This window comes from Panthera uncia, chromosome B4, assembly GCF_023721935.1.
Source record: "Panthera uncia isolate 11264 chromosome B4, Puncia_PCG_1.0, whole genome shotgun sequence".
Lineage (NCBI taxonomy): Eukaryota > Metazoa > Chordata > Mammalia > Carnivora > Felidae > Panthera > Panthera uncia.
Genome location: NC_064809.1, coordinates 17,324,322 through 17,342,532, shown reverse-complemented (window position 1 = coordinate 17,342,532; position 18,211 = coordinate 17,324,322). Strand labels below are relative to the sequence as shown.

At 38.7% G+C, this 18,211-nt stretch overlaps 1 protein-coding gene across 1 annotated transcript in view; it reads right to left on the bottom strand.

Annotated features, from left to right (window-relative positions):
• MALRD1 (MAM and LDL receptor class A domain containing 1) overlaps window positions 1-18,211 on the bottom strand; it is a 788,164-nt gene that overhangs the window by 672,065 nt on the left and 97,888 nt on the right. Inside the window, exons 12-13 of the mRNA XM_049626634.1 lie at window positions 9,276-9,422; window positions 2,231-2,328 (exon numbers count right to left, since the gene is read on the bottom strand). Coding sequence (XP_049482591.1) covers window positions 2,231-2,328; window positions 9,276-9,422 — 245 coding nt within the window. The remainder of the gene's footprint in view (window positions 1-2,230; window positions 2,329-9,275; window positions 9,423-18,211) is intronic.

Here is an 18,211-nt window from a genome sequence, read left to right as displayed (position 1 = left end):
CATTACCACAGACTTATAAAAAAGTAATACTATATTCTTAGAATACTTTGTTGGGAAAGAACATTAGCTTTGTGTATCTCAGACTATAAATAACCTTCCTCCTCTAGCTAATTCTACTTCCTAGACCAAAAAGCACTATAAAATAACCCAAATATCCCTTCCTCTAACTCAAAAGCACTAACATTCAAGCAGAAACAGACAAAAGGGGAAAAAAAGAAAAAGAAAAAAACAGATACCTCTTCTGGCAGCCTGTAATGGCTCCTTAAAACACTCTTCCTTTTCCAAAAAGCAAGGAAAACCATTAACACTGAAGCCTTGGGGGGGTTGAGTACTTGGTTCTGAGAAATAAATCAAGTGTCTAAACTGCCCACGGCTTTCACTGAGGCCCCACCACAGCTAAGCTCCAAGTTTAAGTGACAATAGAGAAAACTGTTCCCAAGTGGAAGCAATCGTAAATTGATACATAATCCCACTGACCACGAACTAACGGCTACCAGCGCAAAACAATAGGAAACGTAGGTCATCTTCACAAAGAAAAAAATGTATATGATTTCTAATTGAGTCTCTGGAATTACTAATAAGCTCTTAATGTTTACTTCCGAATTTCTGCAAAACAGGAAGAATACATTTTGTTTTGCATCCCACGTGTTATGTATACAACAGTGACCACGATCACATCACTTCAGTATATGGCCTTGAATTAAAGCTAAGCAAGTTTGTGACGTACTTTTACAGATCGAATAATTGCTTCAGGAGTTCTCAAAAAAAAAAAAAAAAAATTCCGTATCTATTGCATAGGATTTAATAGAAATAAAACAAAGGTGGGCAAGCGTAGAGTGTATTTGGGTGAAGGGGAGTCCAGGCAGGTATTTTAAATATAATCCCCATAAAGAAATGGGCAGGAAATAACAAGGGGAGAGGGCAGGAGGGGGAAGAGGGAGGACAATCCATTAGGAGTTCTCGGCACTCCCATTCAGATTTATATCAAGCTGAACATATAATTAGATTTATACCTCTGAATGATACGTAATTTGTCACCAGGAATACCGGAATAAACTGCTGTACCCCTACACTTACAGATGATGAATTTAGTGTGCTGCAGTATCGATCTCCATTACTTTCTGATAACTAAAAAAATAAACTGGAATCCTAAAGGGCTTATGGGCATGCTAGAACTCTCAAAAGGACGGAAAACAAGGCACGCTGAACAGAAACGTCTAACATAGGTGTTCATCTTGTGGAAAACAAAGGAATTTTGTTTAGTAAACATCTATGTGCCAGATCCTTTGTCCGGTACTTTATTTAATGACATTTTAATCCTGACAACCCTGTGAAAAAGCGTTGTGAAAAAGCTAATACTAGGCTTCCAGTGTGGATGCTCTCCAGGAGAGTATGTTATCTGTGGCAGAACTTGTGGTAGGATCCCTACCCTAAGGAAAAAAAAAAAACACAAGGCAACCTGGCTATATGCATAGGTGACACCATCCCTCAGGACCTTGTAACATGAAACCACTTAATCAGACTACATGTTTGTGTGTTACCATATAAAAAACTACGCCACATGGCATTTGGGGCTCAGTTCTTCGGTACGCACGCAACCGAGAGGTGCCCGCACAAATAAAGTTGCTTCCTGGAAAGAAAAGCCTCGGTGTCACGACTGTGCGAGAATCCTGCTACAAACTGAGATCTGAACCAGGTCTGCCTCCAGGGCCCTTCTCTGCTTTCTTCTCTCTTGTGCTGTTGAAATGGCCTGAGTATTACTTGGTCTGTGTTTACTTGGCACCAGAAAGACTAAATGAAAAAATAAAATTGCACAAAATGGAATTCTTTTTTTTGGGCCCATGTTTATCTCCCTTTTTCCACCCTTTCATCTTACTCTCAACAAGCACTTGTGTAGATTATTTTATTTTACTCAATTAACACTGTTGGCCAAAATAATCAGCAGTTTTGGCAGCATGTACCCAGTTTGGAATTCTTGAAAGGACTGCGTGGAAAGAATACAAAATGACAGAAAAATTCGTTAATAGGCCCCCAAAAAGAACCGTTGAAGTTATATGTTGCAAATGGTCTTTTGGAAGGACATGACATTTCATGCTGAAATAGCTCATATAAATCTCAGTTCATCATGAAAACAGTAGTAAAAGATAGCAGGCATTTACTGGCAGCAGTAACCCACGCCCAAAAGTTTACAACCACAGAATGGTCAACGCAAATCCCAATAACTGGTTACCTGACATGGGGTAGAGGCAGTGTGTGCTTTTGTAAGAACAGGACTTCCAAGTTTGGCCACTCCTGGAAATTGATGTGACCTGAAATAAATGAATGATCCTACAAAAAAAACAAAAAAAAAACAAAAAAACTATAAAGGCACATGGATATAAATTCTACTATCGTATATTAGTAATTCTTTGCTCTTACACCTTATCCTTGCACACATTCAACTATCAGATAAAGAAAATTACATTTTTACTTATGTACCATTTAGCTTTGTAGATAACCAAAAGTTCTTTCAAATGGATAACAGTAAATATCTACAATAAAATCCAATGGATTAAAATCAACTCTTGGTCTAACCCCCCTAAACAAATATTTTTATTGGCTTACGTCGTGTCATAAATAGAATCTGAAATCAAATTAAATGAAGCTTCTAAGTTTACAATTGGACATCCAACATGCCCTTATGAAATTCTCACGAGAGCATGATTTTTAAGTTTCTTCACAAAGTACTGAAGGATGCCAGCCTGTGGAGTTTGGTTTCTCCTGGGGCTTACATGTTTGACATTGTTGTCTGTGCTAGTAGGGATGAAAGCTTAATTAAAGATCTAATCTGAGCGTTAACAAAATAACTGCTTTTAGATTTTAACTACAGTAGATGTGCTCATGGCAAATGTACGAGGAGATAACATCTCTTAGCAGCTCAAAAGATCACATAGTCTGAACTGCTGTCAGGGGTAGCCTCATTGAATATTGAAAATTTACAAGGAAGGCTACGCAGAACAATGTCAAGGTCTGATCCTGCCCTTTGATAATCATGAAGTGATGGGCAACTTGGAAAGCCAACTATTTTGACTGAAAAATACCATATTCAGAAGGTGATTTTCCTAGATATAAGTATGCAGAAAGAAAAAGATTTCATAATTAAGATGTATTATTTTATAGATACCACCATGTATTTATCCGAACAACCAGGGCTGCAAATCAGCAGTATCATCTCTGAATGAGAAAAACAGGACAGTTTATATGGGCTTTTTTTTTTAAGTAGGCTCTACACCGACCTAGTCTCCGCATCCAATGTGGGACTTGAACTCATGACCGTGAGACCAAGAGTCACATCCTCTACTGACTGAGCCAGCCAACCACCCTTATACAGGGTTTAAAATCCCAAAACCAACAGGAAAGAATAAAATCTCTTATTCCCTAATTTCAAACTAAGAGTGATACAAACTATATACGCTCATTAAATGGTTTCACCTATAAAAGAATAGCATAGGAAAAGAGGATTTTGAAAAAATTATTCCAGCTTAAAAATCCCCAGGTTCAAGCAAAACTCAATTGAATACTTTTAAAAGACAACCAAAATTCTACAAATTAACAAATACTCAAAAATCTTGGTCCCCTGGTCATTTAAAAACAATATGCACAATTTCAAACAAGCAGTTAATTGAAGGATGGGACATACAAACTAAAACTGCAAAATCTAAAAGAAGCAAAAGGTTTGAATAAATTGGTTTTACCACAAAAATGACTTGTAAAGTGATGAAAAAAAATCTTATGGAAATGTCTGGCACCACAGGTGACTTTTAATCAATTTTTAAGGAATATTTGTAACATGATTCAAGGGATCTTAAGTCTTAGAGATATATGGAGCTCAACTCATTTTACATTGCCAGATAGCTCTAATTTAAAAGTCATGGAAATAGGAACATAAAAAATAAATTGCAGAGCAACGTCACTCATGATCATAGTATAAAATTCTAATTAAGAACTTATCAATTACATTCGAAACCCTTATCCAAAAATATGTCCTGACCAATCAGTGCTTTCCAAGAATGGAAGCTTGGTTTAATCTAGCCACTCTATCAACATAGTCAAATAGATCAACAAATTAAAGGGTAAAATCAGACTTGGACCAACAAATACTGAAAATCCTGTGGCAAAAAAAATAGCCATTGCAAAGAAAATAACCTTAAGAAAATATTAAATGTAGGGGCACCTGGGTGGCTCAGCAGGTTAAGTGTCCAACTTCAGCTCAGGTCATGATCTCACAGCTCGTGAGCTCAAGCCCCACATCGGGCTCTATGCTGACAGCCCAGAGCCTGGAGCCAGCTTCAGATTCTGTGTCTCCCTCTCTCTCTGTCCCTCCTCCACTTACAATCTGTCTCTTTCTCTCAAAATAAAAAAACATAAAAATTTTTTAAATAAAAAAATATTAAAAGTAAACAATTAAATGAAGATTAATGGTCAACCCCAAAATAAATATCCTAAATGGCAAACAACAAAGTTATTTTCATTAAAATGAAAAAGTAGAGATTTATGTCATGATTATTAGTAACAGATAATATTAATTATCTTAGACTAACATTATCTTATAGGTCTAGTGAATGCAATTGTGAAGAAAATAATATATTTAGTAATTATAACAGAAAAAATAGAGACAGTTTCCATGTTTTGCCAATAATATATTCCTAACAGTAGATACCCCCAAGATTTACGTTTTTATATAATGACAAATATTAACAAGAGAATTTGGTAAGGTTAAATCATTTTTTTTTAACTTTAACAATAAAACCCTAGACATAGAAATGGTGAGAAATACTCTCTTCACAATTACATTAATGCAAAATATGTAGGAATAAGTCTAACAAGAAAAGGACAGAACTTTTATGAAGAACATTATAGGGGCGCCTGGGTGGCGTAGTCGGTTAGGCGTCCGACTTCAGCCAGGTCACGATCTCGCGGTCCGTGAGTTCGAGCCCCACGTCAGGCTCTGGGCTGATGGCTCAGAGCCTGGAGCCTGTTTCCGATTCTGTGTCTCCCTCTCTCTCTGCCCCTCCCCCGTTCATGCTCTGTCTCTCTCTGTCCCAAAAATTAAAAATAAACAAAAAAAAAACAAAACAAAAAACGTTGAAAAAAAAAAAAAGAACATTATAAAAACTTGTAGAAGACCATAAACCCTGTTATTAAATAGAAAGAGATAATAGATAATATATTTTTAAATGGAAAGATATTATAAAATTATTAATTTAGTGACAATTTATTTGCAAGCTAAATGAAATGCTAAGAAAATTTTAATATTTTGAAAACATAGAATACAGTCTTAATATTTATATGGGCAGGTAAGGAGTAAAGAGAATATGAACTCTGAACCCAGACCCAGGGACTTCTAAAAATATGTCTCTGGATTTAAGTCTGGTTTGCAGAATGTACTAAGAGAACTATGGAATTATAGTATATCAAGTAAATTGTTCCTGGTAATCTGCATGGTTCATTGTAAAACACTTATACACACCCAAGAGGGGTGACAGGAAAAACACAGTATAAAAATTAAACAATGAGGAGATCAGCCTCTGTGGGTTAAACTGTCCATGCCAGCCTCAACCTCATCTTTTGCAAAGCATGCATCTGCTTTTAATGTAATGGTCTAGAAGGGACTACTTACATGATGTGAAAATATTAGATAGAGGACTTGATAATGAATCAAATATGATATAAATATCACAAATATTACCATAAAGAATAAAAAGTCAGAATACAACAAGTAAAACCAACCAAATGAGATTTGGTTCATGAATGCAAGGGTGGTTTAATATTTGAAAAATTCATGTTATAAATAAACAAAAAAGATAATATGGTGAGCATATGGTTATCACATATTCAAAAAACATTTGACAAATGTTAACATACATTCATATATATATACACACAAAAAAACACATTATGAATAGAAGGGAACATCGCTATCTGATAAAGCAAAACAATCTTTCAGCAAATATAGCACTTAAGGTTGAGTTATTAACAGCTTTCTTCTGAAATAAGAACAAGTTTAGAAGCTATCACCTGTTCTATTCAACATTTGCCCAGAATAACTAGCCAGTGCAATGACACAAAGAAAACAGAAGGCTTCACATTCAGATAGAAGGAAATAAAATTGTCATTATTTGTAGATAAAATAATATATGCATATATATTCACAATTATTTTAGGTTCATACACACACACACACACACACACAGCTATAATAAATAAAATTAGCAAGGTCATTGGGTACAGGATCAATATTTAAAATACAATGGCATTTCTCTATACCAGCAAACAAAAACAGTTTTTAAAATATTATAAGAGCTGAAAACCTATCAAAAACCTAAAAAATGTAACAAAACATTTTTAAAATATATACACTAAAAGCTTCAGAATTTTAGAGAAATTAAAGAAGCTCTAAATAATCTAGGAGATTAGAAATATTTGAAAAGATCTTTTTCAGTAAAATACAATAAAGATTACAAATGAGCAACCATTTTATACCCACAGATTAGAAAAATTTAAGAGACTATAATGCCTGCTGCTGGTAGACAAATGGGAAAAAAGCACTCTTATTTTGCTACTGGAATTTTAAGTGTTAAGATTTGAAGGGAAAGTACATATCTTTCTGTAAAAAGCTAGTAGTCTCACCCATAGTTGTTCACTGCATAGAACTAAAAGCACCCTATATAAGAAGGTGTGTACAAGAATGGATTTTAATTTTTTTTTAACGTTTATTTATTTTTGAGACAGAGAGAGACAGAGCATGAGCAGGGGAGGGTCAGAGAGACAGGGAGACACAGAATCTGAAACAGGCTCCAGGCTCTGAGCTGTCAGCACAGAGCCCGACGCGGGGCTCGAACTCCCAGACCGTGAGATCATGACCTGAGCCGAAGTCGGACGCTTAACCGACCAAGCCACCCAGGCGCCCCTGGATTTTAAAGCACCGTCATGATATTGTCACTCAATAAGAGGATAGCTAGATACGTTATAGCATATCCAGACCAAAGAAATGAAGCAAACAAACACAAAGAATTTTAAATGTAAGACAATGAGTATGTAGGATCACAGGATAATGATCTCTAAGACAGGGAAAATAAACGAGTTATGCCATACAATTTCCCCAGCTTACTGCCTAAACAGTTTCCAGCTGCCGTGTAGGGAGTGGGGAGCCAGAAGGAGTGTGACAGTCTCTTCAAATTGAAAAGATGGACGTGCTACTTTGGGGACACTCAAGTGGCTAGAGTCCACAAGGCAGAGGACAGGAGGACAGGGCTGCAGAGAGAGAGATCCAGAGATCCACAGAGTCTCCCCCTCCCCCAAATCTCCACCTGAGTACTGACCAGTGCATGGAGGTGAGGAAACTTAAGTGAAGCTGGAACTTCAACTTCTAAAAGGCGCAACTGGAATATTTCCCAGAGGTCAAAAAGGGCCAGAAATCAGAGGCCCTTTCACTCAACACCAGAAGGAAAACATTAATTAAACAAAGGAACTGGATAGAGTACTCAAGTCAAATGAAAACTTATGTCCAAAAACAAAACAAAAAAAAAAGTATGCAAATCTTATAGCATGTTCATAATCACCAACATTTAGAAACTAAAATATCCTTCAACTGATCAATGGGTAAACAAACTGCGCTTTATCAATGCAATTGAATACTACTCTGTAGTAAAAAAGGAAGGAGCTGCAATCAACAAGGATGAAAGTCAAATTCATTAAGCTAATTGAAAGAAGACCGACTCAAAAGGCTACATAGGACATTAGTATATTTATATGACATTATGGAAAGGGCAAAACCATAGGGACAGAAATCAGATCAGTTAGATGCCGGTGGCTAGACGTGAGATGAGCATTGACTGCAAAGTGGCATAGCATTTGGGGGGAGAATGGAACTCTTTCAGATCTTGAGTTTTCTGATAGTTATACAACTACATATGTTTGTTCAAATTCTGTGAACGGTACACCAAAAAGGTTGAATGTTGCTGCATTTAAATTACACTTTAACAGATGGACAATGAGTTGTCCTTTCTGTTTCAAACTTTAATCCACTCCATCACAAAATCTTAAAGAAAAAATAAGGTTAACAGGCGTGCACGCACGCACATACACACACACACACACACACACACACACAAATCAGGACCTTACTCCACTGTGAAATAATAATCTGGGTTTATAGTTTTAGACAACAGATGGACGGCCAAAGTCTCTCTCTCCATCCATTGACATGCCCCCCCACCAACCCCAGTTTGCAATGGCTATAATTTAAAATACAGTCAACACTGCTAATTTGGCATACTTCCTTGGAAATCTCAAAGGAGAGACAGAATAATGTTCAAGAGGGTTGTATGAGCTTAAAGAGGATTGACAATACAGTTGTGTTAGTATAAAGTTTTAATAGGATACTAATATACCTAGGCAATGACATCTACACAAAAGAGAGAAAACAGAACAAAACCCTTCTGTTTTCCTTGGAGATTCCCAAACCTTGATTGAAATGCCATGTGTTGTTATAATTGCTCTATATTAAGATGCTATATGAAAATTGTAATGGTGCTTAAAAATACATGAAAAAGAAGATTGTCACAAAGAAGTTTTAAGAGTGATTAAACTGCATTCAAGTATTTGTCAATTTATTTTATAGCTGGTGCCAAATCTCTGTTCTGTTTCCAGAAAGAAGATTAAACTATTTTTCTTTCTGTTTTGAAAAAATTGGATTGCTCTAAAAAGAAGGCACACCTGTTGTACATGAGTTCTGGCAACTAGAGAATATTATCAGAAGACTCCCCCCCCCCCCCCCGGCCACCCTCATGCCTTCAACCCTGTAAAAAACGTGGCAACAGGGGTGCCTGGGTGGCTCAGTCAGTGGAGTGTTTGGCTCAGGTCATGATCTCATGGTTCATGAGTCTGAGCCCCACATCAGGCTTTCTGCTGTCAGCACAGAGCCAGCTTCTGATCTTCTGTTCCCCTCTGTCTGCTCCTCACCCACTCGTGCGCTCTATCCCTCAAAAATAAACATTAAAAAAATTATAAAACAAAAAGTAAAAAAATGTGGCAAGAAAAACATTGGTCATTAAAACAATGTTCTTTTCGGGAAACTCAATTCATTACAAATTATCATGTTGATCATGACAGTTTAAAGCAAGACAAACCAGAGTTCTATGTATATAGTCTATAGCTAGAAATGAAAATACATAGTAGCACCATTCTGCAACATGAAAGACAACAAACATTGTTTTAAGAGGAAAACGTCCTACCATTATTTGTGTTTGCTATGTGATCGGCATCAGGTAGGTGGTTGTCTCCACTGGCCAATCCTTTCATGAACTCCCAGTGTGAATCTTCTGTGAGAAATGGTTCCCAACCACAGAAACCAGACTCAAAATCACACGTGAGATGCTGTGCTGTTATGCACGGGGGGAAAAAACAGATGAAGAGAAATTAAGGAGGAAACTTAATTCCTGAAATACAGACTTTATATTAGCCAATTAACTTCGGAGGGCAGAACAATCATTCCACTTAGTAATAATCGTTTTCTGAATATCAGAATAGTTTACTTTTCCCTCAGAGTTTTCCACGTGATGTGTGAGGCATTGCCCTTCTACATTCTTCTAACTACAAGTTTGGCACATTTCATTCTGGCTGTGGCCATCTCTACTGTGCTCAGTGATGCACCATCAAAGTAGAGCTTTCTTTGCAGGGAGTAACTGATTCCTCTGCCAAGACCAACAAGATTCAACAGCTCAGTCAGTAGTTTAAAAAGATCCATTTGAAAGAGGGGAATTGATTCTGGACACCCAAACAGTTTATGGTTGGTGCCTTGGTATTCATTCTGTTACACTATTTTAATAGTTTCTCAAAAAAAAAATTGCCTAGTCACAGTGGAATTGCAGGTAAATTAGACATTCTGAACTTTGTTTTTCGTTTCCCTCTTAATACACAACTAAAAAGTCAGGAAATACTTATGTTTCTACATTAGTCACAAAAGAAAACAGTATGGAGGTTCCTCAAAAAGTTAAAAATCAAACTATCATATGGCCTAGTAACTGCAATAGTAATTGTAATTGTAATTATACTTACCCAAGGGACACAAAAATACTGACCTGAAGGGATACATGCACCCCAATGTTTATAGAAGCATTATTTACAATAGCCAAATTATGGAAAGAGCCCAAATGTCCATCAACTGATGAATGGATAAAGAAGATATGGGGTGTGTGTGTGTGTATGTGTGTGTGTATTCTTCAAAAAGAATGAAATCTTGCCATTTCCAATGACATGAATGGAGCTAGACAATATGCTAAGCTAAATAACTCAGTCAAAGAAAGGCAAATACCATATGATTTCACTCATATGTGGAATTCAAGAAACCGATGAATGGGGCGGCGGGGAAGAGAGGCAAACCAGGAAACAAACTCTTAAATCTAGAGAACTGATGGTTACTGGAGGGGAGGTGGGTGGAGGGAGGGGTTAGATAGGTAATGAATATCAAGGAGGGCACTTGTCCTGATACGCACTGGGTGTTGTATGTAAGTGATGAATCACTAAAATTCTACACCTGAAGCTAATATAACTGTATGTTAACTAACTTGAATTTAAATTAAAACTTGGGAAAAAAGTAATACATACATACATACATAAAATAACTTTAAAAAAAAGAACTAGTTCTAGATTAATTCAATGTTTGGGATAAGCTTCATAGGATCTTTACCACTTTTGCCACCAAATTAGTAAGAAAAATGCAGCAAGACTGGGCAGTAAACTAGAAATTGCAACAACCTGACTTGTGCTTTTGAGAAATTAGTTTTTATGAGCTTAAATTCCCTTTACCTACAATAAGAATCATAGTATCAGGCTATCTTAGGTAATAGCTTGGGGAGTAAATTAATACAATTTAAGAATTTATTTCCAAATACTCCTTTTTATGCATATGCATTTTTACAGCACTGGGACAAAATAATTCTTGGTCAAAACATACCCGAAGTTTTGACAAACTCCAAGTTTTAACAAGCTCCCTAGGATCAAAATGCTATCATCTTGGGGCAGCTGGGGGGCTCAGTCGGTTGAGCGTCCAACTTCGGCTCAGGTCATGATCTCGTGGTTCCTGTGCCCGAGCCCCGCATCGGGCTCTGGGCTGACAGCTCAGAGCCTGGAGCCTGCTTCGGATTCTGTGATTCCCTCTCTCTCTGCCCCTCCCCCACTTGCGCTCTGTCTGTCTGTCTGTCTCTCTCTCTCAAAAATAAGCAAACATTAAAAAAATTTTTTTAATCCTATTATCTTTAGTAATAAGAACAACAGACATGTGACTGGAAGTACCCAGTGTGGTGCTGGGGATTTTGCATACAGTACCATTAGTCCTCTCAATTACCCCACACAGTAAGTGTAATCACCCCTCAAAGAGAAAAGCAGCTCAAGTACTTGTCTGTGGTAAATTTAGTAAACAAAACATCTGGGCTTTGAAATGTCTGTCAACAAAGCTCTTTAACTATGAAGCCTCCCTAAACCAGGGACTACACTACCATATGCGTGCTCCTAACCATTATTTTCAATTTTAAATATGACCAAAGTGACCAGTATATTGAATGAGCTCACTATATCTTAATAATCAAAGGATCTTCAAATTTCTATAAACAGGGATGCCTGGTTTCATGACCAGATAGTTCATCACTAACGTGTCAACTCTTAAAACACTGAAGTCCACTATGCAAGTAACACTACCACTTAAATTTTCTCTACATGTAAACATTTAGATCTCAGAGCAGGCTTGTTTAGACAGTCATATAACTGATATATAATGCTATTTTTTTCTTTACAAGCAAATATTGTCTTCTCCCTGAAATGGATTTCCCAAAAAACAAACACGACTACATTATAATAATGAAAAGATGTTGCATACTACCTAATGGTGAATCCACATGACAAGGAAATGTCATTCACCCATAAACTTAACTGGAAATCTTCTGGATGTGTTTTTCTTTACTCAGCTCTGGCTACAGAGTTCAGAGGGTACTACTGATAAAAAGTTAATCCTCAAAGAAGAATCTCTTCTGGTTTTTGACAGTCTTAAGCACCAATAACCAGCTGTGACTGTTTCCTGGCCCATCTGGAAAATCCTCTGGTCTAATTCCTTGGTTCTCTATGAACTTTGCCACTTATTAAGTGACCTCAGACTCTTCTCAGTTGGTAGAGTGTAGAAATACACAAGACTCAAAATACATATCTGACCTTTGAAATGTGCTTAAAGGTTCCAAATCCTTGGTTTTGGACATGGTAAGGAACTTTTCCACTACTCCCAAGGGTACCCAAAATTCTCCCCTGGAATACACCTCCCTGGAATAGAAAATCTTCCATGGGTGGGGTGACCACCCATCTGGGTTGCCACAGTTTATGCCTGTTGTCCTAGCATAACAATTAAAACCTTTTTTTTTCTCCCTCTCAAGCATTCCTGTTTGGGTAATAAATTCAACATTGCCCTGTTGGGCAATACATATTAATATACAAAGGAAATAAATCCGTGCAAATAGCAATCTTATTCACTGCAGGTAGCCACTGATTTAACCAGTAACCATCCTATTGCCCAACTAGGCAATACTGTGAATTGGCAATAAGACCAATAACTGTGGATGGAAAGTACAATGTGACCCAAACATCACCCCACTGTTCCAGAGGCTCTTCACAACTGTGTCTATGTCGCTGAAAGGCAAAGATATAAAGAGGATTTCAAGACAAAATAACTTTGGGTCATGTAAATGTTGAAATGTTGCACTGGGAGAAAAATTGATCTCTTTCATTATCTGGATGTTTCACCAGTTAAAATGTCAATCGTTGCACTTTCCACAAAACATGAGAAACACCCTGTCCTTTGAAAAATGAACATTTGTTTTTGAAATCCATCACCCTAAAGATAGGTGGATGTGGAAGCAAAATGGTACAGTCACCTCCATAAAAATCTTGCTGAATTGCTCAGCTGTTTCTACCAATGACAGTTATCCCAGTACACTTCAAAGGACATTTTTAAAAGTATTCTAGAATTTATCTGTGCTATAAAATATAAATCAAATTCCAGTCACCAAAGTTTAGGTTTTTCCATTAAAATTCCCCTACATAATTCAAAAAGTTTAAGTTGCAATTATAAATATCTGAAGAAAACCAGGGGAGCCAAACACATTTTGGCCACTAAGAAATGCCTGACACCATATTGTTAAACGCTAAGTATTTATAAAATCTAAAAAATCATCTATTCATATTATAAGTGTTCATTACAGTGATTTTTGATTATTTGGTTGCTTTTATTTTAACTTCCTGTGATTATAGAACACACTTCACTATTTCTAATCAGAGCATGAGAAATGGCACTGTTCATAATTTTAGCAAAATTTTGCTGAGTTCATCAGAGTAATATTTTAAAATTATGACAAAGCTTTCTCTTGCATATTTAAACACTGCAGCATATTGGCCAAAGAAAAAATTCACTGTAGCAGCTGAGGAAAATTCTTCTGGATTACAAAAATTAAAATATTTATGAATCTTCTATTTCAGAAGTAAATCGCTTTTCCGTTATATAAGGGCGGAAAAGTATGTATGGGAATAAATGGGGAATGTTGCATTCCATAAGCATATATTAGATCTTAATATGATTATATTAGGTAAACATTTTAATACTTACTGTAAACCCACAAGGATCTTTTCTCCACTACATATATTATTTCCCTTGCCTGCAGGAAATTTTTAGCATAACATTTTTCTTCAAAATATGAAAGACATCCAGAGACAGCACCACAGTGAACATTAAATGCACTGCATTGGATTCTTGGTTAAAACTTCCTTCACTTGAACACTGTATCAACTTCTTTATTTTTTTCTGACTTCTCCTTTAAAGTATACTTTAAAGTACTAGCATTTTAAATGCTCTGAAGAATCCTACAATTAAAAGAACTTTTTTTTCCACCAGAGTTTCCCATACTATTTGATTCGGACACAGATCTGTCCAACCTTGCATCCTTTTTGAAACACATATGCAGTCTTTTTCCATGTTATGATTGAAAAGGGTATATAAATTATTGTATTTTTGTGTGGTAAAATATAGGTGGCATAAAGCTTATCTTTTTAACCATTTTAAGTGTAGTTCAGCAGAATAAGTACATTCACACTGTTGTGTAACCATCACCATCAGGCATAGTCCAAACTTCTTCATCTTTACAAAGTGAAACTCTATACCTAGTAAACACCAACTCCCCATCTTTCCCTCCCCTCATCCCGGCAACCCCCATTCTGCTTTGTTTCTATGAATGTGACCCCTCTGTGTACCTTGTGTAAGTAGAATTATACAATATTTGTCTTTTTGTGACTTGCTTGTGCTATTTAGCATAATGGCTTTAGGGTTCATCCACGTGGAATGTGTCTAGAAATTAGGTATATTTTATATGTAAATTGTTCAGCTTGCAAATGTATATGCCTTTAGATATGTTTGGAACAAGGTATATTTTAATTATTTTATTAGAAGCATTTAAAAATAGGGGCATCTGGGTGGCTTTGTCTGTTAGAAGTCCAATTCTTGGTTTCAGCTCAGTTCATGATCTCACAGGTCGGTGGGATCAAACCCCACATCAGGCTCTGCGCTGACAGTGCAGAGCCTGCTTGGGATTCTCACCCTTTTCCTCTCTCTCTCTCTGCCCCTCCCCCACTCATGCTTGCTCTCTTTCTCTCACAAAATACATAGATGAGTTTTTAAAAGAAATATTTAAAAATACATTGCAATGCAATGTCCCTCTTCTATACAGGATCTTATTAGTAAATGTCAAAAATCTATTGTTTGGAATCATGCAGTATTTGTCCGATAACTGGCTTATTTCACCTAGCTAATGACTCTGATTATATGAGGTATCTAAAATATTAAAACTCCCAGAAGCAGAAAACAGAACAGTGGTTATCAGGGGCCAAGGGTACAGGGAAATGGTGAGTTGTTGTTCAATGGGTATAGCGTCAACTATGCAAGATGAATTCGTTTAGAAGTCTCCTGCACACTACACAGTCAACAATACTGTGCATTTTTTTTTTTTTGCAATACTTTTATTTAGGGTTTGACGAAAATACGGCCTTTCATAAATTATTTTCAGAACGGAGAGACAGAAAAGGGACATGGGACGAAAAAAAAAAAAAAAACACCTCACTTAGCTGCTCGCTAAGACACGTTCGGCAGGACCGTTTTCCCCCCTCGTTTAAACGATGTATTTGAAGCTCAAAGTGCTGTCACAGGTGTTTGCCTTTGAAACTCCCCCACAAATCTCGATGACAGGGACTTTTAGGGTCGGCGCGGCGAAGTTTTACGGAGCAGAGGCATGGAGTCTGTTTACAACTTTGACAGGTGCTCTCTTCCACTCGAGAAGAGTTCTAAGACTTCTGTCTGACAAGTTCTGCAAGCCTGCCCGAAGGAAACCTTGGGGGTGCCCTGGACCCACATACCTGGGCACTGCGCCATCGGCTGCTGCAGTCCTTGCAGTAACCGCCCCACTTCTGCTCGAAGAACTGGAAGCGCGGGAGCTCCCGGCCCGGCGGGGGGCTGCCCGGCGGGACGCCTCGCTCCCTCGGGGCTGTCACCGCGGTCCCGGGCCCTCCCGCCCGCCCGCCCGGGCTCCGAGCGCGCGGGCGCCCGCCGCTGGGGGCCGCCACGCCTCCCCGCATCCCCCGGCCTGCGCCCGCTCGCCGCGGGGTCGCCCCCTTCCGGGAGGCGGCGCGGCGTCAGGAGGCCACGGGCGAGGCCACGGCCACAGCGCGCGGGAAGAGCTCGAGGCGGGGGGCGGGGGGGCGCGTTCGGCCGCCGCCGCCCGCCGCGAACGCGGGGGCGGGGTCGGGGTCGGGGATCCCTGCACAGCAGCGTTAAGTGCTTCCCAGCGAACACGACCCCTAGACCTCGCGGCGCCGGTTCACCGGCACGGCCCGGGGGCGGCTGCTGGGTCCGCGGGGAGTACCCACCTGCTGGAGGGCCAAGAGCGGCGCCCGCCCGCCGCGAGCTGTCGAAGTCCAGGGCGGCCGTCCGCCGCGGGGAGGCCTGTGAAGACCGCGAGGCCGCGGAAGAGGAAGCGGGAGGGTAGTCCCCGCCCAGGTGCCGCCGGCCGCCCGACCCGCTGCGCCCCGGGCCCGGGGCGGCGAAAGGTGGCGGGGCGAGCCGCCCGGGTACGAGTAGGGGGCGCACGCTACGGTAACCGGCCAGCGTCTGTCCCCATGTGTGCGGCCACACGTGCTGCCCCACCACGTTGAAAGGGTAAAACTCTCACGTTCAGTGTTCTTACAAGAAGGACACAGAAAAGCTCCTGGACAAAGACCGGGTGTATAACTCAACAATCACAGACATTAAGTATGTGCATTTGTTGTGCGCCCATTGTTCTTCAATAAAACTGCTTTGAAAATCTATCGTTCGGGTGCCTGGGTGGCCCAGTAGGCTAAGCATCAGACTCTGGGTTTTGGCTCAGGTCCTGATCTCGGTTTCCTGAGTTCGAGCCACCGGTCGGGCTCTGCGCTGACAGTGTGCTTGGGATTCTCTCTCTCTTCTTCTCTCTCTACCCCTCTCCCACTCGTGCTGTCTCTGTCTCTCAATAAATAAACTTAAAAAATAAAATCTATCGTTTGGTATTATAGTGATGCTCTTAGGAATTAGTTATGGGAATTTTAGCTTCTGTCGTGAAAGGTCTCTTGACTAGTTTGCCTTAAGTCTACTTTTTATATGCCGTTTGTTTTCTCTCTCAGCTGTGGCTCCATTTCTGAAGACTGTTTGGCTCAGCGGTTCTCAAACTTTAATATGCAGAGGAACCACCTGAGACATTGTTAATGGCCAACTTTGGGTTCTGTAAGACAGGGCTATGGCCTGAGGTTCTGTATTTCAAAAGAGCTCCTAGATGATTCCGATGCCACTGGTCCACAAAGTACACCAGAGTAGCAAAACTCTAGCAACACTCCTTTTCACTTAACAATTAACTGCTTTATAAAAGGAATGGGGCTAGAGGCTCGGTCAACTACTCTTGTTAAAAGTATCTAAAATTAAGAGGAACTTGGTAATGAAAGAACACCTGAGTGAGTGTGACTTTTGGGAAAAGCACACTGACTACATAATCCCAACTAACAGTATTCTTTAGTTACTATTTCCTGAGTCTCCAGTAAGTACTCGTGCTATTCGAACTGCATATATAAGCTACACAGTCCTAGAGATCCATCCTAAAATGGGATAAAAGGAAGGTATAAAAGCATGTTGCTTGTGCTTTATGAACATGGGAAACCATAAGAAAAGTTTGCGTTACAAACTCAATTTGTAAAATACAAATTTAAAGTAGGTGTAGAATGTTTCAAGGTGGTTTTAAATTTCAAAGGGAACAATATATATAAGCGTGTGTAACAATATATATAAGCATGTGTATATATGCACAAATATATTATTTTAGCACCCAAAGTAGTGTAATATAAATTCTAGTAATTCGATTGCTTTATAACTTCCTCAAAACAAAAATGATTGAATATGTACATGAAATACTCATGTCAGCATCAAAATATATGGATATGTATGCATCAATATATAAATATTTCATAATATGTAATATGGCTACATTTTTATGTCACACCCTCTATATGAAGTTGGTCTCAATCAAGCAAACATGTCAGGTTTTCTTTGTTCAAATGAAATGACATAATTTGGAAAATTTAACACACTAGGAAATAACACTATTTGTTGAAAAGCACAGACATCTGTCCCTTCACTCAAAGGAAATAGCAGAATGGTATCAAGATACACTCCCCTGGAAAAATCCCAACTATGTAACCAATGAAACTACAAGAATAAAAGAGAAATGGGAAAATATGTTCAAAATCAAATGCTAAAATATCTACTGATACTCCGGGTGGAATTTGATTTACAAAAAAAGAAACAATTACAAGGAGAACACAAAAAACCCTTCACTGGAGGGGGGAAAAAGGGAGGAAAAAAGCTAAGTGCCAATATGTGCAATTGAAAAGAGAAGAAATATATTTACTTTCAGCCAATGAACCCAGGAATAATGCAAACTATTAGTAAGGTGAATTTCTCCAAAAGAAATGACCCAAATTGTTTGTAAGAAATTTTAAGGCACAGAAAAGACATTGACAGGGTGCCTGGGTGGCACAGTCGGTCAAGTAACCTACTCTTGATCTCAGCTCAGGTCATGATCTC